At 37.7% G+C, this 25,113-nt stretch overlaps 2 protein-coding genes and 1 long non-coding RNA gene across 8 annotated transcripts in view; 1 reads left to right on the top strand and 2 right to left on the bottom strand.

The window, feature by feature from the left end:
* Positions 1-1,698: 1,698 nt before the first annotated feature.
* LOC118614988 lies at positions 1,699-10,098 on the bottom strand. Its single transcript, XR_004956233.1, has 3 exons — positions 8,272-10,098; positions 6,492-6,567; positions 1,699-4,898 (listed from the first exon to the last, which is right to left on the bottom strand). It is a non-coding gene; the product is annotated as an uncharacterized LOC118614988 (long non-coding RNA).
* Positions 7,168-20,620, top strand: COCH (cochlin). Of its 2 annotated transcripts, none has more exons than XM_016123620.2 (12): positions 7,168-7,184; positions 7,735-7,792; positions 7,880-7,939; positions 10,072-10,228; positions 10,918-11,051; positions 11,559-11,621; positions 11,870-11,914; positions 12,003-12,150; positions 14,609-14,712; positions 15,414-15,640; positions 15,818-16,334; positions 18,535-20,620. In XM_016123620.2, exons 2-12 carry the CDS (start codon positions 7,759-7,761, stop codon positions 18,708-18,710), a joined length of 1,665 nt encoding a protein of 554 aa, XP_015979106.1. In that variant the 5' UTR covers positions 7,168-7,184; positions 7,735-7,758; the 3' UTR covers positions 18,711-20,620. The 2 variants fall into 2 exon arrangements, with proteins under 2 accessions (XP_015979106.1, XP_015979105.1); XM_016123619.2 differs by lacking the exon at positions 7,168-7,184 and adding an exon at positions 7,350-7,414.
* Positions 20,621-20,855: 235 nt separating this feature from the next.
* STRN3 (striatin 3) overlaps positions 20,856-25,113 on the bottom strand; it is a 76,185-nt gene continuing 71,927 nt past the window's right edge. For all 5 annotated transcript variants that reach the window (XM_016123606.2, XM_036238608.1, XM_016123604.2 and 2 more), the window contains 2 exons: positions 23,485-23,571; positions 20,856-23,400 (listed from right to left, as the gene is read on the bottom strand). In XM_016123606.2, coding sequence (XP_015979092.1) covers positions 23,231-23,400; positions 23,485-23,571 — 257 coding nt within the window. In that variant the 3' untranslated portion in view covers positions 20,856-23,230. The remainder of the gene's footprint in view (positions 23,401-23,484; positions 23,572-25,113) is intronic.

Raw genomic sequence — 25,113 nt, 5'->3', positions numbered from 1 at the left:
ATTACAATTGAAAAATTGTTTGGCGGGCTGGGTGAAAGGATTAAGAGCTACAAATTGGTACTTACAAAGAGTCACAGGAATGTGAAGTACAGCATAGGGAATACAGTCAATAATGTAATAACAATGTTACTAGTGCCAGGTGGATACTAGACTAATCAGGGGATCACTTTATAAATTATTTAAATGTCTAACCACTATGCTGTGCAGCTGATACTAATATAAAATAATACTGACTGTTGACTCTAATTGAAAAATTAAAATAAAAAAAATTTTAAAATAAAAATAGTTAAAAAAAACACTTGGTCTTAAATAGCTCAATCTAAAAAGCTTTTCTTCTGCTATACATGAAAGTGATTTTCAGTACCAATTAAATTTCAAATAATTGTGGCTTTTCAGGGTAATATAAAGCTCAGCAAATCTCATTGCTGTGTTTGTCATACTTGGAGCAGCATTCCTATTAAATGTGTTCTTTAGTGTGAAATGTTGGCTAAGCAATTTAAATAAATTTCATTTTAAACTTTCTAAAGATATCAGCCAAATCTTCACTCATGCTTTCTCTTTTCAAAGGTTGATGAAATGGTAAAATGAAAATATTTCTATGTCTTCCTTTAAAACTGTTGAAGATGATGTTCATAATATTGCCTAGAGCTCTTTATATATGCTCAAATCAACAATTCTTTTTATAACTCAGTTCCAGAAAAAAAATGCTTATCTTTCAAGGGGAATAAATCTTTTTAATCATTCAAAAAATAAAATAATGAATTTCCTTTTTTTGTCTAGCCTTCTAGGAAACTCAAAGCTAAATTTAATTATATCTCTGGTTTTTTATGTGTTCCCTCTCTCCTTTTACAAGGTTTAAATATTTTTATATAAGTCATTTGTTGTAAAACTGTATCCTTCAGAATTAGTAATAACATATCATTGATGTACATTCTAACCACATTTTAATATCTCTGAAATTAGCATGCATCTTACAATCAGCATAGTTTTCCCAGAAGCATTTTTTCTTATTTAAAATTACATTAATAATAATGTCTTATATTTTATTGTAGCTCAGATTTGACAAAATGTGAAAATGTTTTTGACAATTATTCTGTAATATGAAAATACTATTTTAGCAGAACTGGAAAACTGGAAAAACTAGGGATGGAACTAAGCCTTATTAAATACTTCTATTTATCTAGACCATATTTCAAAGAACTCTTTCTCAGGCCCTCTAATTTTTTTTAAAGTAGTACATAAGGAAGGAATTGGCCTTTGCTATACATAATTATTTGGAAACATTTTGTATTCAGCTTAAGCTCTTTGTTCCAATAGAAAATGCTATATGAGCTTCACATTTTAGCAACACTATCAATATATAATTCCCTAGAATCACATGTACAAGATATTTTATTTCAGATCCTAATGGCTCAACAAAGTTTATTAAATCAATGGCTTCACATAACCACTACTGTCACTATCCTTTAACCACCACACCACAAATCGATATCGAGCTGTTTATACATGTTCTTATAGGATTATAAAAGATCTTCTCAAAGAATCTCATAAAAACACGTCTTTTAATCAATATGGGCATTAGTATCTTTATTTATAAAATTAGGATGATACCTTCCTTTGACCACCACACCACAAACCATGTCTCCCAGGGAAGAAGAGAATAAACATTCCCTCCTTAAGTATATTACAAAAGTCACTGCTAAAGTGTACCCCTGGAAAAAAGGGTTTGGGATCAGCACTAATATCCACCTACCTTACAAACTAACTGAATCACATTAGGCTTTTGCTCCATTTAAATATATTTTAGAAGTTATTGTTTGGCCTAAATGTTAAGAATATGAGCAAAACCTGCTATATTTGTGCTTGGAATATGATAATAATATTTTCTAACTATCTTGTTATGCTAACCTATGAATTATGTGTTTCTCTTGAGGATCTACCAATTTCATAGCAGATACTATGGGCCACACATGCCTGAAAGATCTCACCAGACACGTCCACTCAGGGATTTCTTTCTCCTTTTTCATATTCTCATAGCCCTTATCATTTCCATCACCTTCTGGCATGTATTGAAACATTTCCCTGTGGCTTTATTTGACAATTAATAGGAAAAATACATAACCTGGTGGTTAAGGGCATGGGCTTTAGAGATCTTGATTTGAATCCTGGCTGTTCTTTCTAGCTGTGCAACTTGAAACAAATCTTTTAATCAATCTGGGCATCAGTATTTTTATTTATAAAATTAGAATAATACCTACCTTGTAGATATGTTACAAAAATTCTGAGCCTGACACAGTGTCAGGATGGCTTATTAGCATTTTTGATTACACCTTTGCCAAGAGCCAAATAGACAACTTCGTGGCCCATATCTTGCAGTGAGAAAAAAAGGATAAGCCATCATCAAAAAACTCCCAGGCTTGGAAGCCATGGACTATTCATTACAGTGTGACTGAGCATCTACTCTGTACTCCAAAACATTATGCAAGTCATTGGAAATAAAGAGGAGCATACAGAATAGTCTCTGCCTTTTGGAGAACTACCATACCCGAAAAATAAACAAACAAACAAACAAACAAACAAACAAATAAGAGAGAAGAGACAAATCTCCCCTGCTGAAGAATTTCTAATAATTTATGTAGCTATTCTGGCCTCAAGATGGATCCACACAACCGTCCCACTCTTTAAGTGTGGGCTACACATGGTGATGTCCTTCCAAAGAGCGCAGCATGGAAAGAGGGAACAAATGGTAACTTTACAATAGAGTAACCTGACAAACACTACATCAGCCAGGTGACCGAGATTTACATCAACAGCCATGTCATGTTGATAGTAAATGCCCTTGATATGATGTGATGAGAATGTTACTTCGCCTCAGTGATCCTCCTACCCAAAGCCCATAACCCCAGTCTAATGATGAGGAAAACAACAGACAAATCTTAGCTGAGGAACATCGTACAAAATACCTGACCAGTACTCTTCAAAATTGTTAAGGTCTCAAAATAAATAAAATGTGAAAAAATGTCCCAGCCGAAAGGATTCTAAGACGCGTTGATTAAACATAATGTGGTATTCTGGAGAGGATTCTGGACAGAAACAAGACACTGGGTATATACTTTAATAATAAAAAAGTATATACTTTAATAATAATAATATATAAGTATATACTTATAATACTCATGTAAGTTAGTAGTAATGTATCAGTATTGGTTCATTAATTGTGACAACTGTACCACATTAATGTAGGACGTTAATAATAGGGGAAACTAGGTGTGGGGTATATGGGAACTCTACTATTTATCTATTTTCCCATAAATGTAAAATCATTCCAAAATAAAAGATTTTAAAAATTAATACGAGGTAGCAAATGACAATATAAAATGGTATTGATTCATTCATTCATTCAACAAATACTTCTTGAATACCTATTATGTATTACACATTTCCTTGGTGACCACGGGTAGAGCATGGAACAAAGAGAGTAAGACTCTTGACCTTGAGGAACTTACACAGGATGTGTGTTGGGCCTTGTAGAACTAAGTGATGTTCCCTGCTGCAGCTTTCCTTCCTTGGGAGGGAAATCCCTGTGGCATTCCAGTGGCAATGTGACCTTCGTTACCTCTCATTAAATAGGGGCAAACATGGTCCAGACCATAGTTTGGCAAAAAGAGATGAATAGAAAAAGAACTTGCAGAAGAAAAGATGGCTCCTGGGGCAACTGGGAGCCACCTGGCACTGCCTTCCAACCCCCAGAGAACAGCACAGAATGTGGCCAGTGAAAGATGCCTTCAGTTTACAGGAAAGGAAAATGAGGCCCCCAAAAAGAAAGCGATTGCTAGTGATCACAGGGCTATTCACTCCCCAGAGGCTATGGGCATTTACTCTGTTGCTAGAAATCATCAAAAAATGAAAGCTAGATGCATATACTTGCTCAACATTAGACAAGAACAACAAAAAAGAATCAAGAAAAGTAGATCTAGAATAAAGATAACTATGGATTAAATAACTTAGGTGATAGGCATTTCTAAAATGATTATGCTCTATAGCCAATCATAGAAACTTGTAGGACACTGCAGGATAAACATACACTTCCTAAAAGGGAACAAGTTCACTTTAAGTTCACTGTAACTGAAATAAAACCCAGTTACCATGTATTTCACTAGCTAAGTAACAGGTTACAGGTGAGCTTAAATGGTACAGGGGTGGGGCAGGACTGACGTTCCTTTAAAAGATAAAAAATAAAAGACTGGCAACAAAAACATAAAAACCTCAAGGCAAGACCGATTAATACTCAGGCAAAAACAGAACAGAGAGGGGACCTCTAAAGTAAGAGCTTATCTTATGTCGGTAATGAACCAAATCTAATCAGATAATCGTGCTATTGTTGAGGAGCTCTTTTAGGGCTGTCAGCAGCATCTTGAAGCCTGAAGATGCCACTTAGGGTATCAGTTTTGAGGCAGCTCACTCCCTTAACAATGTCAGCCCATTCTGCACAAAGTTAGAAATATGGCCAGATGGCACACTCAGGGAAAATTAATTTTCAAATTGAGTTTTCAACCTTTCTGTTAAGGATTGTTTTTAAACAACCACCAGGCCAGAAGATGCTTCCATGTTTTATCAGGGGAACACAGTAGTACATTTAAAGTGGAATTTTAATGAAAAGATAATGAAATAAGAATGAAAAATTAGAATTCTTAGTTTAACCTATAATACTGAGCTAAGTATTATGCACCCTGGAAAGCACATTAGAATCACCTGGAGAGACAACATGCTCTGACTTCATTCCAGACCAATTACATTAGACTCTCTGGGGTGGACTCAGGCTTCAGTACTTTTTAAAGCTTCCCAGGTGGTTGGTTGTGCAGCGCAGTCCAGAATCCACTGATCTGTAGGGAATTAGTCTAAATGTTGAATATCAAATACACTTAATTAAAGTAGGATAAACTAATCAGGCATCCTAGGAGTACAATGCCTTGAAATATCACCCAACTGAATACAAAACTATAATTTTAATGATTCGTTTTTTAAGTCAAACATGCCCAAGTTTCTTCGACTTTTATAGCAGAAGAAATTACCTCTTGAGTTCAGGTATTTTTTTCCTCATTTTGCTTATGGTGAGCATGAGGTACAAATAAAGTGAGAATGAGAAATCTCATCCCCACTCCCCACTCTCCTTGGTTGGCCGTTCAAAATAGAAAAATAAAGACTAACTTCTCTTAAACGTTTCAAAACAAAATAATTAAAATGCATATTTGGGTAAATAATCATGAAACTCAATAAGGTATTTCCTGTGTTTTTTAACAGTCACAGACTCGAGGTCAATCATGGAAATAGCTGCATAGTTTTGACTCTGCCAAATGGCTCAGTAAAATTACATCACAGGAGGCCTGCACCCTGTGGGAGAGCTGAAGAGCATGCACCCCTTCAGCCATGTGGGTACCTGCCTGCTGTGCTGTGTAACGGTAGTTTTCTGTCCTCGTCCACTCCCCCACCCCCTCCAGGATGTGAACTCTTCTAATTACATAGCATCATAACAATTTCTCCAGCCTAATTGGAGGCAGTTATCCCACCCTGATTGAGGACACTCAATAAATAATAATGTAAAAGACAGCTTTAATTGTCCTGAAGGCTTGAACTTTCGCCCAAAGAAATTATCAGGGGTGGTGGCTACATTACTGGTGGGTTTCTAAGAAAAGGGTCAGTCTACCATGGAAGGGATTAAATTTTTAAAGCAGCCATGGAAATAAGAATCAAAAACCCCCACTCCATAAATGTTATTTAATAAGTCTCCTTCTCTCCAGAAGGCATTCAGGTAGTAAAGGGAATGAAAAAGACACTCCCTGGTTGCCTGGTGCAAATATCGACTCATTCCAAATGGAGAAAATAGCTGTACTTATTTGGCTTCCAGGTGGTGGTGGTATGTTTGTTTCCTGACATAAAATGTAGGGGGGACACTATTCAACGATGAAAAGGAAGTACTCATAAATGCTGGAAAATTGGATGAGCCTTAAAAACATGCTCAGTAAAAGAGGCCATATATTGTACCATTCCACTTGTAAGAAACGGCTGTAAAAGGCACATCAACAGAGCTGGGAGATAGATTAGTGTTGCCTAGGCTGGGTGTAGGAAAAGTGATTGACTGCCATTGGCTCGAAGAGATCCTTTGGGGAGTGACGGGAAAGTTCTAAAATTGGATTGTGGTGATTGTTGTACAACTCTGTAAACTCACTAAAAATCTGGAATTGTACACTTAAAGTGGATGAATTTTACGTCATATAAATTATTGGTTATTCTTTGGAACTAAACAAAATACTATTCTTTGGACTAAATAAAACTGAAAAAACGTTATTGTGCTCCCTCCCTTGGATCTGGGGGTATTTCCTAAGCTGCCATGCAGGTCGTTTTTCAGTCACTTGCACTCCCCGTAAATTCTGCTCTCCCATTTCCACCTGTAAAAAGTTAAGATGAGAGAGAGGAGTGGCAGAACACATTACCTAATCTGAGATTCTGTGCAGTCACAACAGACATCAGGTCTGGGAACTTGGAAAGGCAATCCAGCATAAATCCTTCCTGATGTAGACAAGGAGAAAAGGGAAATGCAGTGAGGGTCGGGGTGGCCTCACAAACGTGGCCCTCCCCATGGCGGTAAATGGAACCCCCTCGGAAAAATCCTACTCCAGCAGAATCGAAGTCGGAAGGCTGGATCCCTAAGGTCTACAGAATAACCAATTAGTTGACGGAGTTCCTAACAAATACAAAGCATGCGTTTCCCAAACCCAGGTTAGTTTTACTTTGGAAGTAGGAACTCGGTGTCCGCGGGAGCACGAAGTTGGGAAGTTCTGCTCCGAGGGCGCGTGGAACCGGTGGCTCTGCGGAGCCCAAGGCCACGGGGCGGGCAGGTGGGAGGGAGGCAGAGCCCAGGCTCACGGCGAGGGCCCCGGCCCCGCACGTGGGGGCCTGTGCGAGGCGCACCGTCGCTCCCCAGCCCGGGTGAGGCGGGCTCCGCAGGGCGCCGCCCGTCGGGCAACCAACCTCCCCGCCCAGAGCGCAGAGGCGCGCAGCGCGCTCGGGTCTCACCCCGCGCCGTCCCACGCTCGTTCCCTCACCCTGGACGCCGGCTCCGGCGGGGTCCCCGGGACGCTGACCCCGGCCTTTGCGCCTCCCCTGGGGACAGACGCGGCGTCCAGGTGGCCGAGCCCTGCACCGCAGGGGGGAGGCGCCGGGGCGCAGGCCTCACCCCGGGGCGGGGAGGGGGCGAGGGTGGAGCCCGCCGCCGCCGCCCGGCCGTGGGGGACCCGCTCGCGGCCCCCTCCCCGCGTGCCCCCCGCACAGTGCTCATGCGCGCGGCCCAGCCTTTATAGCGGCCGCGGGAGCCGCGCTGTCCGCACTCAGACGCAGCGGGGCGGCTCCGACTCAGGTGCAGGGCCCCCGGCGTCCGGCGCAGGCGAGCGGGTCCCTGAGCCTGCTCGTCCGTGTCTCTCCTTCGTCGCCCCCAGCTAGTCTGTCTTCATCTTGCACCCTCCACTCCGGTCCTGGGGTGCACATCGATTCTGGGTTTGGCTCAATCTGCAGCCGGAGCGTCGCCTCCAGATCGAGAGGGCGCTAGCTCCGGGGCAGCGGCCGCCCCCTGGGTTTCCGAGGGGTGCTGGATCTCCGCGGGGTGACGGGCGCGGTGTGGTGGGGTCGCAGGAGCCTCTGCTCTCCCACATCCTCCCTCACATTCTCTCTCTCTCCCAGGTCCGAGCAGTCCTCTCGACCACCATGGCTGCACCCTGGGTCCCAGTTCTCGGCCTCGGTGGGTACGCGCCCCTCTCCACCCCTGCCCCTCGCGCCAAGCCGCGTAGAGGCTGGAGCCAGCCTCGGTGCTGTCCTCTCTTCGCAGGTGTCTGTCTGCTGCTACTGCTGCTGCTGCTGCCGGAGCCCGCGGGCAGCGAGGGAGCTGGTGAGTAGCGGGTTCCCGGTCGGGGAGGCAGCGCTCGGTGCAGGCGGCGGGAGAGGCTGAGGGCCAGCAGGTAGAATCGCGCTCAGGTCGAGCCCGGGGACTGTGGCCCCGGGGCCCGGAGCCGCAGAGCGCGCGGGTCGGAGTGGCCTCCTGGCGCACTGCCATTCATACCTGCAGCGGGTCTTCTCCCGCTCACCCATTTCTCGGGCGCGAGGGGGAAGGGGGTCCGATGGGGGTGTTCTTCCCAACGCGCAGAGGAAACCTCCATCCACCCCCCACACACACACACACACCCCATCCACACTCAGATCCCTAGAGATCCCCTCCCCTACCTCGCACTCGAAGCAGCGGTTGCGGAAGGTCAAGGCAGGGGGTATTTGTTGAGCCCCACCGGCGGACCGTCTAGTCCCGGGTGTTTCGCCGCGTTTAGGGCCAGGAGGAAGCCCTTTCGGGCCCGACTTCAGACTGACAGACAAACAGAGGGAGAGAGGCTTATGTCGTTGTCCCACCTTACTTGACCCCCTGGCTGTGTTTCTAAGAGTAACCCCTGTAAAAAGCAGCGTTCCAGAGTCTTAGAGTCTGTTCCATAGGTAGAAGTCCGAATATGGGTGTGTGGTTCAATTTGTTTTCTACAACAGTAAAGGCAAACTCTTTTCACACATCTATCCTTTGTTTTCCTTGAAAGGAGAAATGAGTCTAAGACACACACACACACACACACACACACACACACACACACAAACACACACTCACTCACTCACTCACTAACTAAAATCAGTGTTGTCAAAGGTAGAGCATTTGATGCTACTAAAAATGAGAGGATTAAGGCTGTTTGATAGCAGGTATAAGGATCGTCGGTATGAGGCTACTGTTTTTGGTAAGGATTTTAATTTCCCCAGCAATCTAGAGTGTTTCAGAGCTAAGAAATTGGCATTGGACCTGGCATCCTGCCTTCCCTTCCACCGACGTGGACAGTCCAGGGTACAGCTTAGAAGAGGGTCCTTGTTAGAGGAAGGCTACTCAGTTGAACGATATGACCAGACAGTATTACTCTGTCTTGGAAAAAAGTTGGGTTTGTTGTCTGTTTGTTTGTTTGTTTTTGAATTAACATCTGTTTCAAAAAGATTTGGATAACTGCAATTGCCCGTGTTTGGAAAATTGTATTCAATAACATTTTTCTCAATTTAATGTTTACAGTAAATATTCACTATAAAAAGTGGATTAATATATTGTATTATTATCTTGTTACTTGTTGCCAAAGGCTTGTCTCTACTCAACATATTTTGTTAAAAAACTTTGATTCTTTATTAGTTGGATAGACCATGTAAAACTCGAGAGTATTAACAGTACTTTCTAGAAATGCATTCACTTCCTGATATAGCTCTCTGGACAGATCTAGAGCAGAAGTAAACAAGTTCAATTCAGATAAAAATGCTCCATTCTGAAGGAACCAATTTTCCTGTTTCCTGTCCCACGGCAGTTACAGAATTTTCCTTGGGCTGTGTGACCTTAGGCAAATTAACCCCATGGCTTTAATTTTTTCATCTGTAAAATGAGTGATTGAGCTAAATGACATTCTATAAAATGAAGCATCTTTTTAATGGCTTGCTTACATTAAGATATAATTTAAAGGCACAGTATGTGGACAAAAAAGAAAAAAAACTTAGTAGAAATGGTCCTCTGAAGCAAAGGATGACTTAGGTTTCTGCAGTGTCTATGAAAATGTTCCTCACAGGCTCAATCTAGATTTAATATCATCATCTCAGGAAACTATGTCATTGTCATCAAAGGGAGATTTTTATATTTCTAGAATGAGTTAATAAATGGTCAATGACTAATGTTTTCTAGTTATGATATAGTTCCAATTATGTATCTTCAAACAAATAAGAACTGAGAAAATTCTCCCATTAGACTTTATAGTGGCCGAGGACTAGATTAAATTAGAAAGTTTATTTTTGGCTTGCTAAAGTCTGGAATGGTATGGAAAGGTACCTAATTCAATATTCCTAACAAGAAATGTAAAAAAAATTAAATCAGAGAAATAAAACTTCAACCTCATATCTTAGTTCCCCCAACCACCACAGCCCTAAAAGACCTAAGAATGGTTATAACATTCCCTCCTTACTCTTTAGCTCCCATCGCTATCACATGCTTTACCAGAGGCCTGGACATCAGGAAAGAGAAAGCAGATGTCCTCTGCCCAGGGGGCTGCCCTCTGGAGGAATTCTCCGTGTTTGGGAACATAGTATATGCTTCTGTGTCAAGCATATGTGGTGCCGCTATCCACAGGTAAGCCCTAACGTGCCAAAGGGAGATAAATGCAGGTGTCATTATTTCCTTTCCCAATCTAGCCACCTGGACCCCCACCTTTTCTTCCTTTTGGCACCAATTTTGGCCATAGAATATGGATACATTTTAAGGTTTTCCTGACTATCCTTGAACACCAGCTAAATAGGGAAGCTTTCTAACTAAAGGCAAATTGCATTATTTCTTGATAGGTAGATTCCTGTGATTCTAAAACATTCCTAATCATGTATTATATCACTGAGTTTTAACTGTGTGCCAGCCATTTTTTTTAATTATTGGGATGACATTGGTTAATAAAATCAAATACTTTTCAAGTGTACAATTCAATAATACGTCATGTGTATATTGCATTGTGTGTTCAAGTCATTGTTTTAATGTCCATGACACCCCTACAACTGTATAAGGTAAGTACAATTTTACTCCATTTTACAGATGAGGAAACAGTGTGTCCTTATCAACTCTTAAGTTTCATAGCACAAAACCATTTTCCCGGGGCAGATTTTGTACCTGTGTAAGCAGGTTTTTAAAAAAGGCAGGTGGGTTCCTTAAATGATTTTTCTGCTGAACTGTTTTTCTTGATTAATCAGAACAATAGACGCAATATGGCACAAGTCAGTCGGATGCCCCTGAAAAGTGTGGTGAGGATTTCAGCTGTTATTTTCATGTCGCAGGGGAGTAATCGGCAACTCAGGGGGACCTGTGCGAATCTATAGCCTACCAGGTCGAGAAAACTATTCCTCAGTAGTTGCCAATGGCATCCAGTCTCAAACACTTTCCAGATGGTCTGCTTCCTTCACAGTCACAAGTAGGTACAATTGTATTGTTCTTACTTTTGTGTAAATATTGCATCCCCCCACCAATTTTTTTTCCTGCTTTTCTCAGCCCAACCTCTTTGACCTTAATGGGAAAACCTGTGATCAAGATTGAAGGGGTCAACTATGGCTTAAAGTCAGGGGACCTAAAGGGTTGAGGACCCACTCAAATCGAACTTGGGGGAAGGAGGAAGAACAATCTTGCTGTCAGAAGATGGCCATAGAAGCTGAATGGTCTGCAACCAGAATGCCCTGACACTTATTGAGTAGCATTAAATCAAACAGCTAGTGAATGCATGTGAATTCATTTTTGGTGATCTCTTAAAATATGATCTACTAGATAAGAATCCATTTTGGTTCTTTGAAATGAGAATGCAGCAGTTACTCCTGCAATTGCCAGCATTCTATTATATCTATCATGCTCTAGAAGCCTAAATTAGATTCATTATGTTTTGATGACAAAGAATGAAGAAAAAATGGCCTTCTCTTTATTTTCACAGAAGGCAAAAGTGGTACACAGGAAGCCACAGGACAAGCAGTGTCCACAGCGCGTCCACCAACAGGTATGAAGTATGAAACGTATAGTTGCTTAGTACATTGGATTGGATGCTTGTCAAATATGTAGGTCTACTGAAGTCCTGACTTGTTTCTTTGTTGGGGCATTGCTTCCCCAGTCCAGAAAAATAAAATTAACTTTCAAAAAAAAGTCTTTTTAAGAATGACACTACCTGTCATAAGCTTTTGCCTATGTGGGCTTCTCACTATGGAACCGTCTTCCTTTTGCTAATGCCAAATGCTTCCTTTGTTTCAGGTAAACGACTAAAGAAAACACCTGAGAAGAAAACTGGCAATAAAGGTGAGTTTATTTGGGAAAATAACGTCCCCTCTACCTCCCTCTCTCCTCTTGAAACTGCTAACGGAGAGACTTGTTTGGGTATTCACAGACTGTAAAGCAGACATTGCATTTCTGATTGATGGAAGTTTTAATATCGGGCAGCGCCGATTTAATCTGCAGAAGAATTTTGTTGGGAAAGTGGCTCTAATGTTGGGAATTGGAACAGAAGGACCACATGTGGGCCTTGTTCAAGCCAGGTACGAACCTTGTTAAATGGGAGACTTGAATGATATCTTGAATGATGACAAATGATCAGTCCCTTTAGTAGGTACATTCATTTTAGTTTAGTATGAACATATTGAGTTGTGGACAATCCGGATTCCTAAACTATAAATTCAGGCTTTAAGACTGAGCAGATTGAGTAGGTCTAAGTGCTTCCTTTTTGGAATAAAAAGATTCATAGAATTATATGCCATTTGAGGACCAGAAGGTAGACTACAAGGTGTTGTTGTTCATACAGATTACTTCTGCACATCTACTCTGCTCAATTCTTAATTTGTCTTTACTAAAGGAAGAAACTGTGATATGTCTATTTCTCCTTCCTATTCTGTTATTATTTTCAGCTCTTCATATTCCCTTTATCAGAGATCTGAAGTTTGACCTATTAATTTTTATTCATTTAAAAATAATATTTATTGATGGCTTTTAAAATTATAATATGCTCATTATAAAAAGCTTGAAAACCATATAAAACACAAAGAAATCAAATTTCTTAAATATATATGTTCACTGTCAAATGTTTTATTTCCTTTCAGTATTTTAAGAAAATACTTGATTTTACATGTGTATTTCTTTTTCAAAATCTCAGACTATAAAAATGTTTGTGTCCTGTTTTTTTCATCCATTAGTATTCTGTGCATTTTACCATATTGCAAATCTTCTTCAAAAGATAATGTTTCATAGAGTTCCTTTGCATGATTATTTAGCCATTCTTTTATTGCTTCTTAACCATTACGCATTACACTGTGAACATCCTTATGTCATCTGTGTGTCATCTCTGATTAAGCTAGATTCCTAGAAGTGGGATTAGGTCAAAAGGTTCCAAAATTTTTTAGGCTTCTGAAATAAAGTTAAATTGCTTTTTAGAAAGTTGCTGCAGTTTAAACAACTCTCAGCACTAATTACAAATATTAATTTATATTTTATTTGTTCTTATATTATTTTTTAGAATTGGTTTTTAATTTAGACAGATTTTTTTTTTTGGTGTGAGACTTCAATTTCGTTGTTTCCTACATAATTTAACCATTTGTTTCATACGTTTTAAGAAATGAGCTTCTTATTCCATTGATTTGTGATATCAATTTTATGTGTAAGGCAAGTCTATTTCTTTAATTCATTTACTAAGTCTTACATATTTTCTACAATGCTTTAATTATTGTAGCTTTCTTTAGTGTTCATTTTAACATCCCACAGAGCAAATTCCCTTTAGTACTTTTCTTATATTTTTCTTTGCAAGATGAAAGCTGCACTGCCTTGCACACTCATACAAAAACTAGCTTCTCTATAAACTTCTTGGTTTATAGTTTTTCTATTTTAAAAAGGACATTAGGTAAACTATATCAAGAGTTTCTATTTAAGCAGAATAACAGAATATATCATTAAAGATGCAAAAATAAGACTAAATTCCATAGGTCATAATTTGGACAGTTGAAAAGTGACCATAAAAGTGAAAAGGTTATCAACCCACAACATTCCAGCAGGTAGATAGAAATCATACTATTAGGTATGCAGAAATATAATCAGTGCTATACTTGTCCCTCAAAAATCTTGACTTAATGGCAATGCTAAGATCTTAAAATTTTCTACTTATAAAATATTAACTTAACTAAAAACTTAACACAACAAATTGTTTTAACTGTTTTTACTTAACATGGTCTCTAATGAACACAAAGTAGTTTTAAAAGTGAGCTGAAATTCTTTACTATTAAATATGGAAAATCTCAAATCTCCCTTAATACACATAACTTTAAGAATAGCAAATGTCAATGTCATTTAAGAAAAATTTAATATTGTAATATTTTATAATTCACTTCCTTAGAACATTTCTTTCCCATTTTTAAATGTTGCCTTCATGTCATTGAAACTGCCTCTTCTGACCAGAGAACTGGGTTAATAGACTGTTCAGTGCTTCCAGGACGCCCCACGGAGTGGACCTAGCCTCATAACCAGGAAGATCTGCCTTCTAATATCTGGTGCCCAACTCAGCAGACTTTCATTAAGCCCAGTGCCCTGAGCCAATCCTGGTTTCAGATGCTCCATGTAGTTTAGGCATGGACTTCCAAGTCAGACAGATCTGAATTTAAAGTGTGGTAATGTTTTGTTGGGCAAATTACCTAAGTACTCTGATTCTCTTTCTTCATTTATGTAATAGGGATAACTTTTACCTTATAATTATAATGAAATGACATTATACATTTCACATATTGCCCAGAATATAATAAAACTTCAAGGTAGCAAAGTTTTTTGTTACATTTATGAAAGATCCCTAAAAATATAAAGATGCAGTGCCTCAGTTGACAATATAATGTGGAATCGAGAAACTTGGGCATTGTTCAGTTTAAAGACTTTAGTTTAAGGTATATAATGTTGCCTTATTTTCCTTTTCCATTCTTCTTTGGATAACTTTGTTGTTGTTGTTTTCATTTTTCCACTTAGTGAACATCCCAAAATAGAATTTTACCTGAAAAACTTTACATCAGCCAAAGATGTTTTGTTTGCCATAAAGGAAGTAGGTTTTCGAGGGGGTAATTCCAATACAGGTAAGTAGACTTTGGTACCTGGGATATAACACAGCAGAGGGTTATGAATGATCAGATACCTGAAACAGTTATTATGCTATTTCATATAAGGACATGTGAAACTTCTTCCTGGCACTGAAATCTTGCCTAGGAATGCTACTTGATCATCTGAGATACTCAGTTTATAATGGAAAACATACCAATGGGTTAACTGATAGTTTATTTTTTAAATATATAAAGCATTGTGATTTATAATCCTTATATTGAAGAGGGCAGTTGTAAGTACCTGTTTGGAATGCTAAAAAGCAGCAGAGCGCAACAGACGTACCTGATGAAAGCAGATGTGGTGGAAAGAACTAGAGTAGTGTTACAGACCCTGAAGGGAGACTTCTTGTCCTGAGCCCTTAGAGGCACTAATCAGTCACTTAAGGGCAAGATAGAGAGCTCCAGTACATGAGTGGAAGTCAGTTTTGTGTTTCTGGTTGATGACTGATGTAAGGAAAAGAAATGTGGGGCTTCTGGGAGAGGATGGGGTAAGTAACGTGGGCCATGAAGACAAAAAAAAATCGGCCTGACAGATAATTTAACTTTCCCATTTTATGCATCTGTCATAGAACCAGGTTCTACATAAAATTCTTAAACTAGGTGGCATCAAGTTGGTACAGGGAAATAGAAATGTCATTTGAGTAGTGGTACTGTTCTAGATTCTTTTTCAACCCTAGGAAAAGCCTTGAAGCATACTGCCCAGAAATTCTTCACAGCAGACACTGGAGTGAGAAAAGGGATCCCCAAAGTGGTGGTGGTATTTATTGATGGTTGGCCTTCCGATGACATTGAGGAAGCGGGCATCATGGCCAGAGAGTTTGGTGTCAATGTATTTATAGTTTCTGTGGCCAAGCCTATCCCAGAAGAACTGGGGATGGTTCAGGATGTTGCATTTGTTGACAAGGTGAGGAGGTGAGGGGTCTGTTATAGTAGTGATTCAGTTTTGTACCTTGAGGTATAGTGCTGACTGCCCCATATCTGGATTAACTTTGAACATTAAAGATTTAATGTTTTCATAACTTTTAAGAAACTTTTGATCTCTTGGATATTTTGTCTTCTCACTCCCCTGCCCCCTCATTAGGCTGTCTGTCGGAGTAATGGCTTCTTCTCTTACCACATGCCCAACTGGTTTGGCACCACGAAATATGTAAAGCCTCTGGTACAGAAGCTCTGCGCTCATGAGCAAATGATGTGCAGCAAGACCTGTTATAACTCAGTGAACATTGCCTTTCTAATTGACGGCTCTAGCAGTGTTGGAGACAGTAATTTCCGCCTCATGCTTGAATTTGTTTCCAACATAGCCAAGACTTTTGAAATCTCAGACATTGGTGCCAAGATAGCTGCTGTACAGTTTACCTATGAACAGCGCACAGAATTCAGTTTCACTGACTATAGCACCAAAGAGAATGTCCTAGCGGTTATCAGAAACATCCGCTATATGAGTGGTGGAACAGCTACTGGTGATGCCATTTCCTTTACTGTTAGAAATGTGTTTGGTCCCATGAGGGACAGCCTCAACAAGAACTTCCTGGTAATTGTCACAGATGGGCAGTCCTACGATGATGTGCAAGGCCCTGCTGCTGCTGCACATGATGCAGGTAAGGGCCTTGTCTTTTGTCTGAGGAAATGAAGAGAGGACTCGGTGAATTTAAGGAGTAAATATAAGCTTAAGCATTTATTTTATTGAACAAACATCTACAGTGTCACAGTCATATTCTAAGAGCTTCACCCAGTAATGACTGATTGTCAAGGCAGCTCTACTAATCTTATTCTACAGATAAGGAAACAAACTCCTCAAAACACAAAGTGGTGAGGCCAGCATTGAAACCCAGGTAGTCTGAGTCCACACTCCTAACCACTGTATTGTTGGGGGAAATATCACGAGAACCATGTCATGTGTCAAGGAAACATGTTACAGGTACTCACATTTGGCACAGACTTGGAATATATCCGTCCACCAGCCCAATTAGTTTATAAATTACTATGACTCTATTTGATAGTTTAACTTTTTAGTAGTTTTCAGTTTGGCAATGAAGAAAGACTTTAATTCAATTCCATCTAAACTTTCTTTTCAGTCTTTTTTTCTTGAGATAATAAAAACACTGATATTATAAGAGTATAAAAAGATTTTTTTCCCTTACCCTAATCTTAATCTTATCTTACTTTTAGCAAAGGCCATTAGGTCCTGAAGCCATTAGCATGTGTTGCTGAGATCAAATAGGTCAAGATAAAACTGAGAGATTAGCGTTAATACCGAAAAAAAAAATGTTAACTTGGGAAGGGGGCTTAGCAGCCTTCCATTTTCCTATCTTCTGCACTTCCTTTTCCCAATTTTATTCCTAATGACTTAACCTTTCCCCTTTTGTACGTTAGCACTTGTTAATGTATTTATGTACTTTCATAAATATTGCTGGCAAAGTTTTAAACAATGATACATGCAGTGTGATATAATGGCTTATTTTTAGACATAGCTTATTTTATACAGCAGCACTAACCTATGCTGAAGACCTGTTTGCTCTCATGCCCCTGAAAAATGTAGCTTACTGAATTAAGTTATAGTTAACAGGATTGGATTCAGGCTAAAGTGAATTCACATATAACTTCCCCATGCGATTAATTGAAATTCAGGAGGTTGAACCACATTATTTTCATGAAAATTAGTGATAGTGAAGTGAAAAGCCAGGAAGTAGATTTTGGGGGCTAGGTCAGAACCTTATTTTTAAAACAGAAATTATATACTGGTCCTGAGTTCAACAATTTCAGTTTGAATGCAGAATTAAAAGTGAGGAAAACTAAAGGGAAAAAAATTTTTTTCTTTTGCCAGAGAGAGGGATTGGCTGGAGGAAATTGTTTCAAGTAGCTTTTATGTCATCTCAACCTGCCTTTTTATATCTTAAGCATTCAATTCACAACACTGAACACTATATTCCACTAGAAAGGGGATGAAGACTTGGAGAGGAGGGAAGTAACTATTTCAGAAACTCTCAAAGTGCTATGGGGAATTTCACCCAGAAGATAGAAAGTAGCAGATGGAATCTACTAAACTACCTTTTACAACTGTGACTGAGGTGAATCAGACTAATGTGGTATCACCCTGACCAAAACATAGGTGGAGTAAAAGCCTTCTAGTAGCTCAGGGGAATGCAGATGAAATACCTCCATGTAGCTGGAAAAAATTTGAGCTTCATGGTTTTCTTTAGCTGTTTTTATCACCAGATTTCTGCTTTGGGATTACAGACAAGTTCTAACTATTGGTCAGTTTGTCAGTGTAAATATAGACTGAAATGGAAGAAAGTTATTCACAGAAGACTGGTCACCATTATCCCCGACAATGCAGCCTTAAAAACTTTCACCATTTGTGTATTCCATCTTTTGTGCCATTCTTTTTGTCTTGTAATGGCTTAAGTCCAGTATAACCATTATTTGATGATGGCAGGCAGTACCTTCTCATGCTAGTCTCAGAGGGAAAGTTGACACCATTTCTTTGTTAGCTGTGGAATTTTTAAAAAAGATAACAGGTTAAGAAAGTTTCCTTTTATTTCTTGCTGTGTTGTATCACAAATGGATACTTAACTTCATGTGGGAATTAACACTGGTGGCATAGCTTCTGGTTTTAACCAAACTATTTAACCATTCTCCTGTTAAAACTTACCTAACAATTTGGTGGAATTTAGTTCCTCAGAAATTACTAAGCAGTTTTCTCTACAACCATGTACTAATATATGAAAAATACATACATATAATTTTCATGTTACATTGGACTTGGTTTTAATTCACTTAAAAATATTTCCATTGTAGGTATCACCATCTTCTCTGTTGGTGTGGCTTGGGCCCCTCTGGATGACCTGAAAGATATGGCCTCAAAACCAAAGGAGTCACACGCTTTCTTCACAAGAGAGTTCACAGGATTAGAACCAATCGTTTCCGATGTCATTAGAGGCATTTGTAGAGATTTCTTAGAATCCCAGCAATAATGGTGGCAGTTTTTGACAACTAAAGGAAAATGCAAGGGATATAATATATGTTTATTCTAATATAGAGATACTATAGCGCATACTAGGATCAGATACAAAACTATTAAAGATGGCAACAGCTGTTTTAAGCAAATAAGCATTCGTTTAAAGCTACCACCTTCTAATTACAATTTAGACTTAATTGTTCAACACTCTGCTGAAGCTTCATGATCATGACCCTTAGAAACTTAGGAAAAACAATCTATCCTGGATTAAAATCTTAAGAGTTGTATTCTAACGTGCTTATTAAATGCATAGATATGCAGATTGCATAACTCAATAAAAGAATCTAATACTTAGACCAAAAGTGACATTCCTTCTCTAATCATTCTGTATTATGTAAGGAAACTGAAAGAGAAACTTCAGAAAACAACTCTTTAGTTCAAATATAAATACCTTGACCCAAGTAGATATTCTTAAAACCAATCAACAAATATATTTAGTATCCTAAAATGTTATAATTATGGGTACAATGGAAGGGAATTTGGTATCAAGCTGATTTTGTAGACTATTTTCATAACATAACTGAAATATCACACTGAACAAGATGGGATTGTCTGGTATTTTTCTATTTATATCCTTTTGTGTGTATAGATATATTTGGCTTGTACTCTAAAAGTCTTCTGTGTACTGAAAAAAAAACCTGCTAAGTTGGTAAATTTTTACTTACCACTTATAAACAGCACATATTTCAAATAGAACTGCAGAAAAAATATTATAGTTTGACTATTTAAATGATAAAACTTGTAGTGATTATTATTCTAAGCTACCTTTTATTTTTCCAAGTGTCTCTCTCCCGAGGGCATGTAAAAATTCTATATTCATTAATTCATGCAGAAAAATCAATTTTTTTCCCTTAAATCATGCAGTAAGGCTGTATTTTTTCTTTGATTCATTTATTGAAAGCCTACCGCTCTAGGCATTATACACAACCACTACCAGGTTAAACAGTATGAGATACTTTTAGGTTACTTGGTTAAATAAAAATGTTTTATAATTAACATTTTTAGTTAAACATACTTGTGAAATTGGTTCCTAAGTCATCAGAAATCCATTAATGTAATTATCATTACCTCACCAAAAATTCTCCTCTCAGGTAGAGGTGCTCTGTCACCCCATCCTACCTATACAGGCCCTGTCCTCTCCCTCAACCGCCTACACACCCTGTTTCCCAGCAACATTCATTGATCCTATCTGAATGGTTTACAACCAGTTGATGTGAAAATGGTGTTAACTGGTTGGAATATATATACTCCAGTAAATCTTTTGAGTCTAAGAATTTAATAATCTGTGCAGAAGGAATGAAAGAACTATGTATCAGAGAATCATAACAGAAATTGCCAGACACTAAAAATTTGATAAAACAGAGTAAGGGAAGATATTAAACCACCCCTCCCTTATAAAAAGTGACAAATATGAATTCATGTAACAAGAATTTTCATAAAAACTAAAATGGGTTTAACATGATTTTCCCCCAATAGACAAATTCTCAGCTAAGAATACTGCTCCTTAAAAATTTAAACTTAAGTGAAAATCCCAGCCTCTAATCAACAGTCCTTTTAAAAATGTTTTTAATTCTATAAAGGACAAAGTTTTGAGGCATCTGAGGTAACCAGGGAAGCTAATACTTTGAGCAGTAAGAAAGCAGAAATGAGCACTTTATTACCACCAGGTTTTTTTTTTATAAGTAAACATAAGAGGTAGCAGCTAAAAAGTAGAGTAAAAGGGTTTTCAAAAAGATGTATTATAATCCAACTTTTGTAGGTAGACTTAAATTGCAAACGTACTAGCCCATTTATACCTTTTAATGCATTAAATAAGATGCCGGTCTTCAGTGGATAACTTGCTTTGCAATGAGGAAAGTACATAATAAAAAAAAAGGCAGAGTATGATTAAATACTGAAAGCCAACATTCTAAATTTGGATATAAAAAATATAATTAAACTTTATGAAGTACCATTTAATTGTCAAATAAATCTACATAATTTCCCATAAGTCACAAATGGAAGCAAATAAAATGAAAATGACATTATTTTTGTATCCTTTCAGTTTTTTTTCCAAATGTTTAATATTGTAAAGAAAAATACAAAATAGATGAGAAAAATAAACATATATACTAATTTTTATTCATTTGTTTTAATACATTCCAAAGAGGTGAATGTTTATGCATTGCAATGATGATAATCACATTTCAGTTAAACAGTAATGCATTGGTTTAGAACAACTGCCAGAAATACTAGTAGCTTTGGAAAAGCTTGTCCTTAAATTACTAAAAATAAATAAATAAATAAAAAGAAAAAAGTGCCCTTTGAATTTGTTCATTAAGTTGAATCTTCAGAAATCCAAAAAACCATTTTAAGAAAATTTCTGAAAAATCTTAGTGTTTCACCAGCACTGACTAAAACTGTTACTTGGATTTTTATGCAAGATGACAAAATTTCTCAATATACAATGTAATTTTTTTGCAGTAGGCATTTAAATAGAATTTTACCACAATTTTTCTTATATTACCGTCTAATTCCATTTGCAATTTCCTTCAAAGAAAAAAGGTTTTACCTTTGCGAAGGAAAAGTTTCGAGTTATTAATTCTTAACATTATTTTTAGAGACAACTTTTAATTAATGACAACGCAGTGTATTCTCTGAACTTTTTTGTGGAAACACATATGGCTAAATAAGAATGACAACACTACTGAAATTCAGATTTAAAAGACAGGATGTTTAAAGAAATGACCTAAAACTGCATCTCTGGGTTTTTTTGTTATTTTGAATTATCTTATTTCAACAGATTTTTTTTTTATCCCCAAATAGGATGAAATACTTAGAAAGGCATTCTTAATAGTGTTAATTGTTCTAATCTTATTAGAATATCAATGAGCAGTACAAAGTTGAAAAGAAAAGCATAAAAATGAAGGACTCACTGAGGAATCATCTCCATTTCCTAGTTTAATGATGGAGAGTAAAGTATTGCACTTAATTATTCAACACAAAATAATGTAGCCAACAGTAACATACAGGTACACAATTTAATATTTATTATATGCATTTTATATACATTATTTTGCAACAGCTGTATGTTTGCTATGTGGTACAATCTTAAAAATTTGCTGATTCATAGTTTGTAAAACAAAAACCTTACAAAACTCATCAAAACTCGCAAACTGATCAGAAAAGTTTTTTGGAAGACTAGAAAAAATATTTTATTGTCTTAATCATGCATTACACAAACAAAATCTTTAGTTACACCATAAAATTAAGCACATCTGAAAAAATAAAACAGGGATAACTAGTCCAAACACAGCAAATTTCTGTATCCTGATTCAGTAATTTTTGTATCCTATTTGTAATGCAAATAAAAATTTACTCCAAATATTTTTAAACAAGATAGTTTTGTTTGGAATTACGGTAAATCAAGATATGTATCTGGGGGGAATCACCTCAGTATGTAACTTAAACTATAAAATATTCCATTTTTAGTCTATTTTAGACTATCCAAAGAGTTCCAAAATAGATATACAGGTTCCTTTAGCACATTAATAAAAGGATATAAAGACCAACAAAAAGTGAAATAAATAATAGGCTATTAGCAAGATGGATAATCCTTGATAAATAAACTTGTAAATACAGTAAGATGTACAAAATATCACATAGTGATAGAATGCCAAGATTAGGGTTTTTAAATTTTTTTAAGAGTTCATTTGGAGTACTAAACCCCACCATTTCATTTTAATAATCCTTGGTTTATGAAGACAATTATGTGATGATGAAGGTGATTTAGCATCTTATGGAGGACTTAGTTGAGCTGTATTAGGCAAAAGAAGGAAAGAGTGGTCACACAGCAGCGGGTCAGTGAGATCTCTATGTTTGAGGGCTGTGTAATGCAGAAAAACTTCAATACAATCTTGAGCACTGTTGTGACAGGCTAAATATATAAAAAGACTTATAAAAACTAGAATTTTATCCAAACATTTTGTGCAACTAATGCTAAAATATTTTAAGTTAAATTTTCCTTTTTTCTTTTTAAAGCAAAATAAATTTAAAAGGGAATCTGTGGCATTCAACTGATAAACAGAACATCACTAAGAGATGAAAAAAACTACTCTTGGAGCTCACTTCCCCCCAACAAGAGCACCACATTCCTAACCCTAAGGCAGCACACAGAGTCCAAAATAAAAGTCCTTTTGTAAGATCAGACTCCACATTGGCTTAAAGATACCTAGAAAACAGAAATATGCTCAGTTCATATCCAGTACAGGCCACAAATACTGGAGTCCTTTTTTTGTCCCACGAAATACAGTAATTACAATTAAATTAATGAGCCTGACATTAAGATGTGATTTTCACCAATTTATGCCTGCCCTAAATAACCTTCACCAGGCAGATCACATGTAGTGTCATATCAGTAACCTTTTTTGATGGCAGTGATGCAGACCCTCTTCCTGTCCAAGAAAATCTGTAGTTATGATGTGAGTTTTCTTTGATTCACACAAATACTTTGGCAAGGGCATCGGCCCCTGCACTGGCAATATATGCTTTGGATGGATGGAAAGCAACGTCATAAATTGATTCATCTAATTTCTTCCTATGTGCTGTTATTTCTTGCACACATGTCTTGCTGTCCAAATTCCACAATCTAATAGAACAGTCATGGCCTGTAAAAGAACAAACAAAGTGTTACGAGTATCAATTCTTTTATAAAGTTTGTGGGCAGTACAGGAAGTTCACTTCAGACTTACTTCCAGACATCAAATATATTCCATTAGGATCTACTGCTAGACTTGTAACAGCATCCAAATGAGCTACCATAGAATGGATCATTTTACCTAAATAAAACATAAGAGAGAAGATTAAGTCTTCAAATAGTTACTAACTTGAGAGATCAGACACTATAAAACAGCATCAATATAAAAGAGATAATCACTATAGCACATTTTTTTTAAAATTGTGGTAAAATATACCTAACATAAAAGTTACTGTTTTAACCATTTGAGGGCACAATTCAGTGGCTTTCAGAACATTCACAATGATGTGCAACCATCACCATCATCTAGTTCAAAACATTTACATCACTGCAAAAAGGAACTCCACACCCATTAAGTAGTCACTCTTCACTTTTCCCCTCCCCCAAATCCCTGATAACCACTAATCTGCTTTTTGTCTCTATGGGCTGCCTCTTCTGGATGTTTCATACAAATAAAGCCATAAAAATTGTGGCTCTGTGTGTCTGTCTTCTGTCATGTAGAATAATGTTTACAAAATTTGTCCACTTTTAAAGAGAATTTAAATTTTACTGCAGAACATTCCTAGTTACTTTTTTAAAAAGACACCTGTATGAACTTAACAGTATTTGATAGTGGAAAACTTAATGACTATAGGGTTGCATCAGGGGCTTAAGATCATGTAAACTCGAGTTAAAATGAAAATAGGAAGATGCTATCTTAGATTTGGCAAGCAAAAAGGGATTCAAGAGCAAGCTGAAATATAAAACCTGTAAACTTAAATACTTTGGGGCAAAGGCATCAGCCTCTGCATGGACAATATGTGCTTTTGATGGATAGAAAGCAACAACAACGCGATTAATCCAGAAGGAACTAAAATAGCAAATACTGATACTTTAAAAAATATCCTCCCCTTTCATGCAGCAACTCAAATGGTTGGGCTGCTCCTAATGAGAGACTAAAGCTTTCTACAGAATTCTAGTTGCAATCATTTTGGTTTTTGGTCCCTGATGACACTCTGCACTGGAACAGAAATAGATGTACTTTTGTTATTTGCCATGGGGGCCACAGCTGTTAACCTGCATATAAAAGCACAACATAATAAAGAGTGCAAAAACTTCCTCCAAAAAACATAAAAAGTCCTATCAATTTCTGACAATACTAACCACTTACTGGTTGAGGACAAAATTAAAGTTTCTCATCATTTCAAACCACATTTGTCTGATTAACAGAAAAATCATTCAACATGCTATCTTTAACTGCTTACTCCAATATAATTCATCTATCAGTTCTAGAATCCATTCCTCTCAGTATTCCTATTAAAAACAAACAAACAAACAAAACACAACCACCACAACCACCACCACCACCACCACCACCACCACCACCACCACCACCACCACCACCACCACCACCACCACCCAGAGTATGAAATGGTTGTGCTCCAGGACAATAATCTCAAAACACTAGGGGTTAAGTAACAAGTATCATTAATTAGCTTCACTAAAAATGTCAAATCTGTAACAGTAACTCTTAATTCTGAATTTTCTCCTGAGAATGATCCTGTGTGTCCTAAATTTAATGTCTTAAAACAAAGCACATACTATGAACAAAATTTATTATTCTTAGCCTGGCTCCGAAAAGTGT

The sequence above is a fragment of the Rousettus aegyptiacus genome, unplaced genomic scaffold, assembly GCF_014176215.1.
Source record: "Rousettus aegyptiacus isolate mRouAeg1 unplaced genomic scaffold, mRouAeg1.p scaffold_m13_p_3, whole genome shotgun sequence".
NCBI lineage: Eukaryota > Metazoa > Chordata > Mammalia > Chiroptera > Pteropodidae > Rousettus > Rousettus aegyptiacus.
The sequence above is the reverse complement of the archived record's forward strand: the minus strand, read 5'-3'. Positions and strand labels throughout refer to the sequence as shown.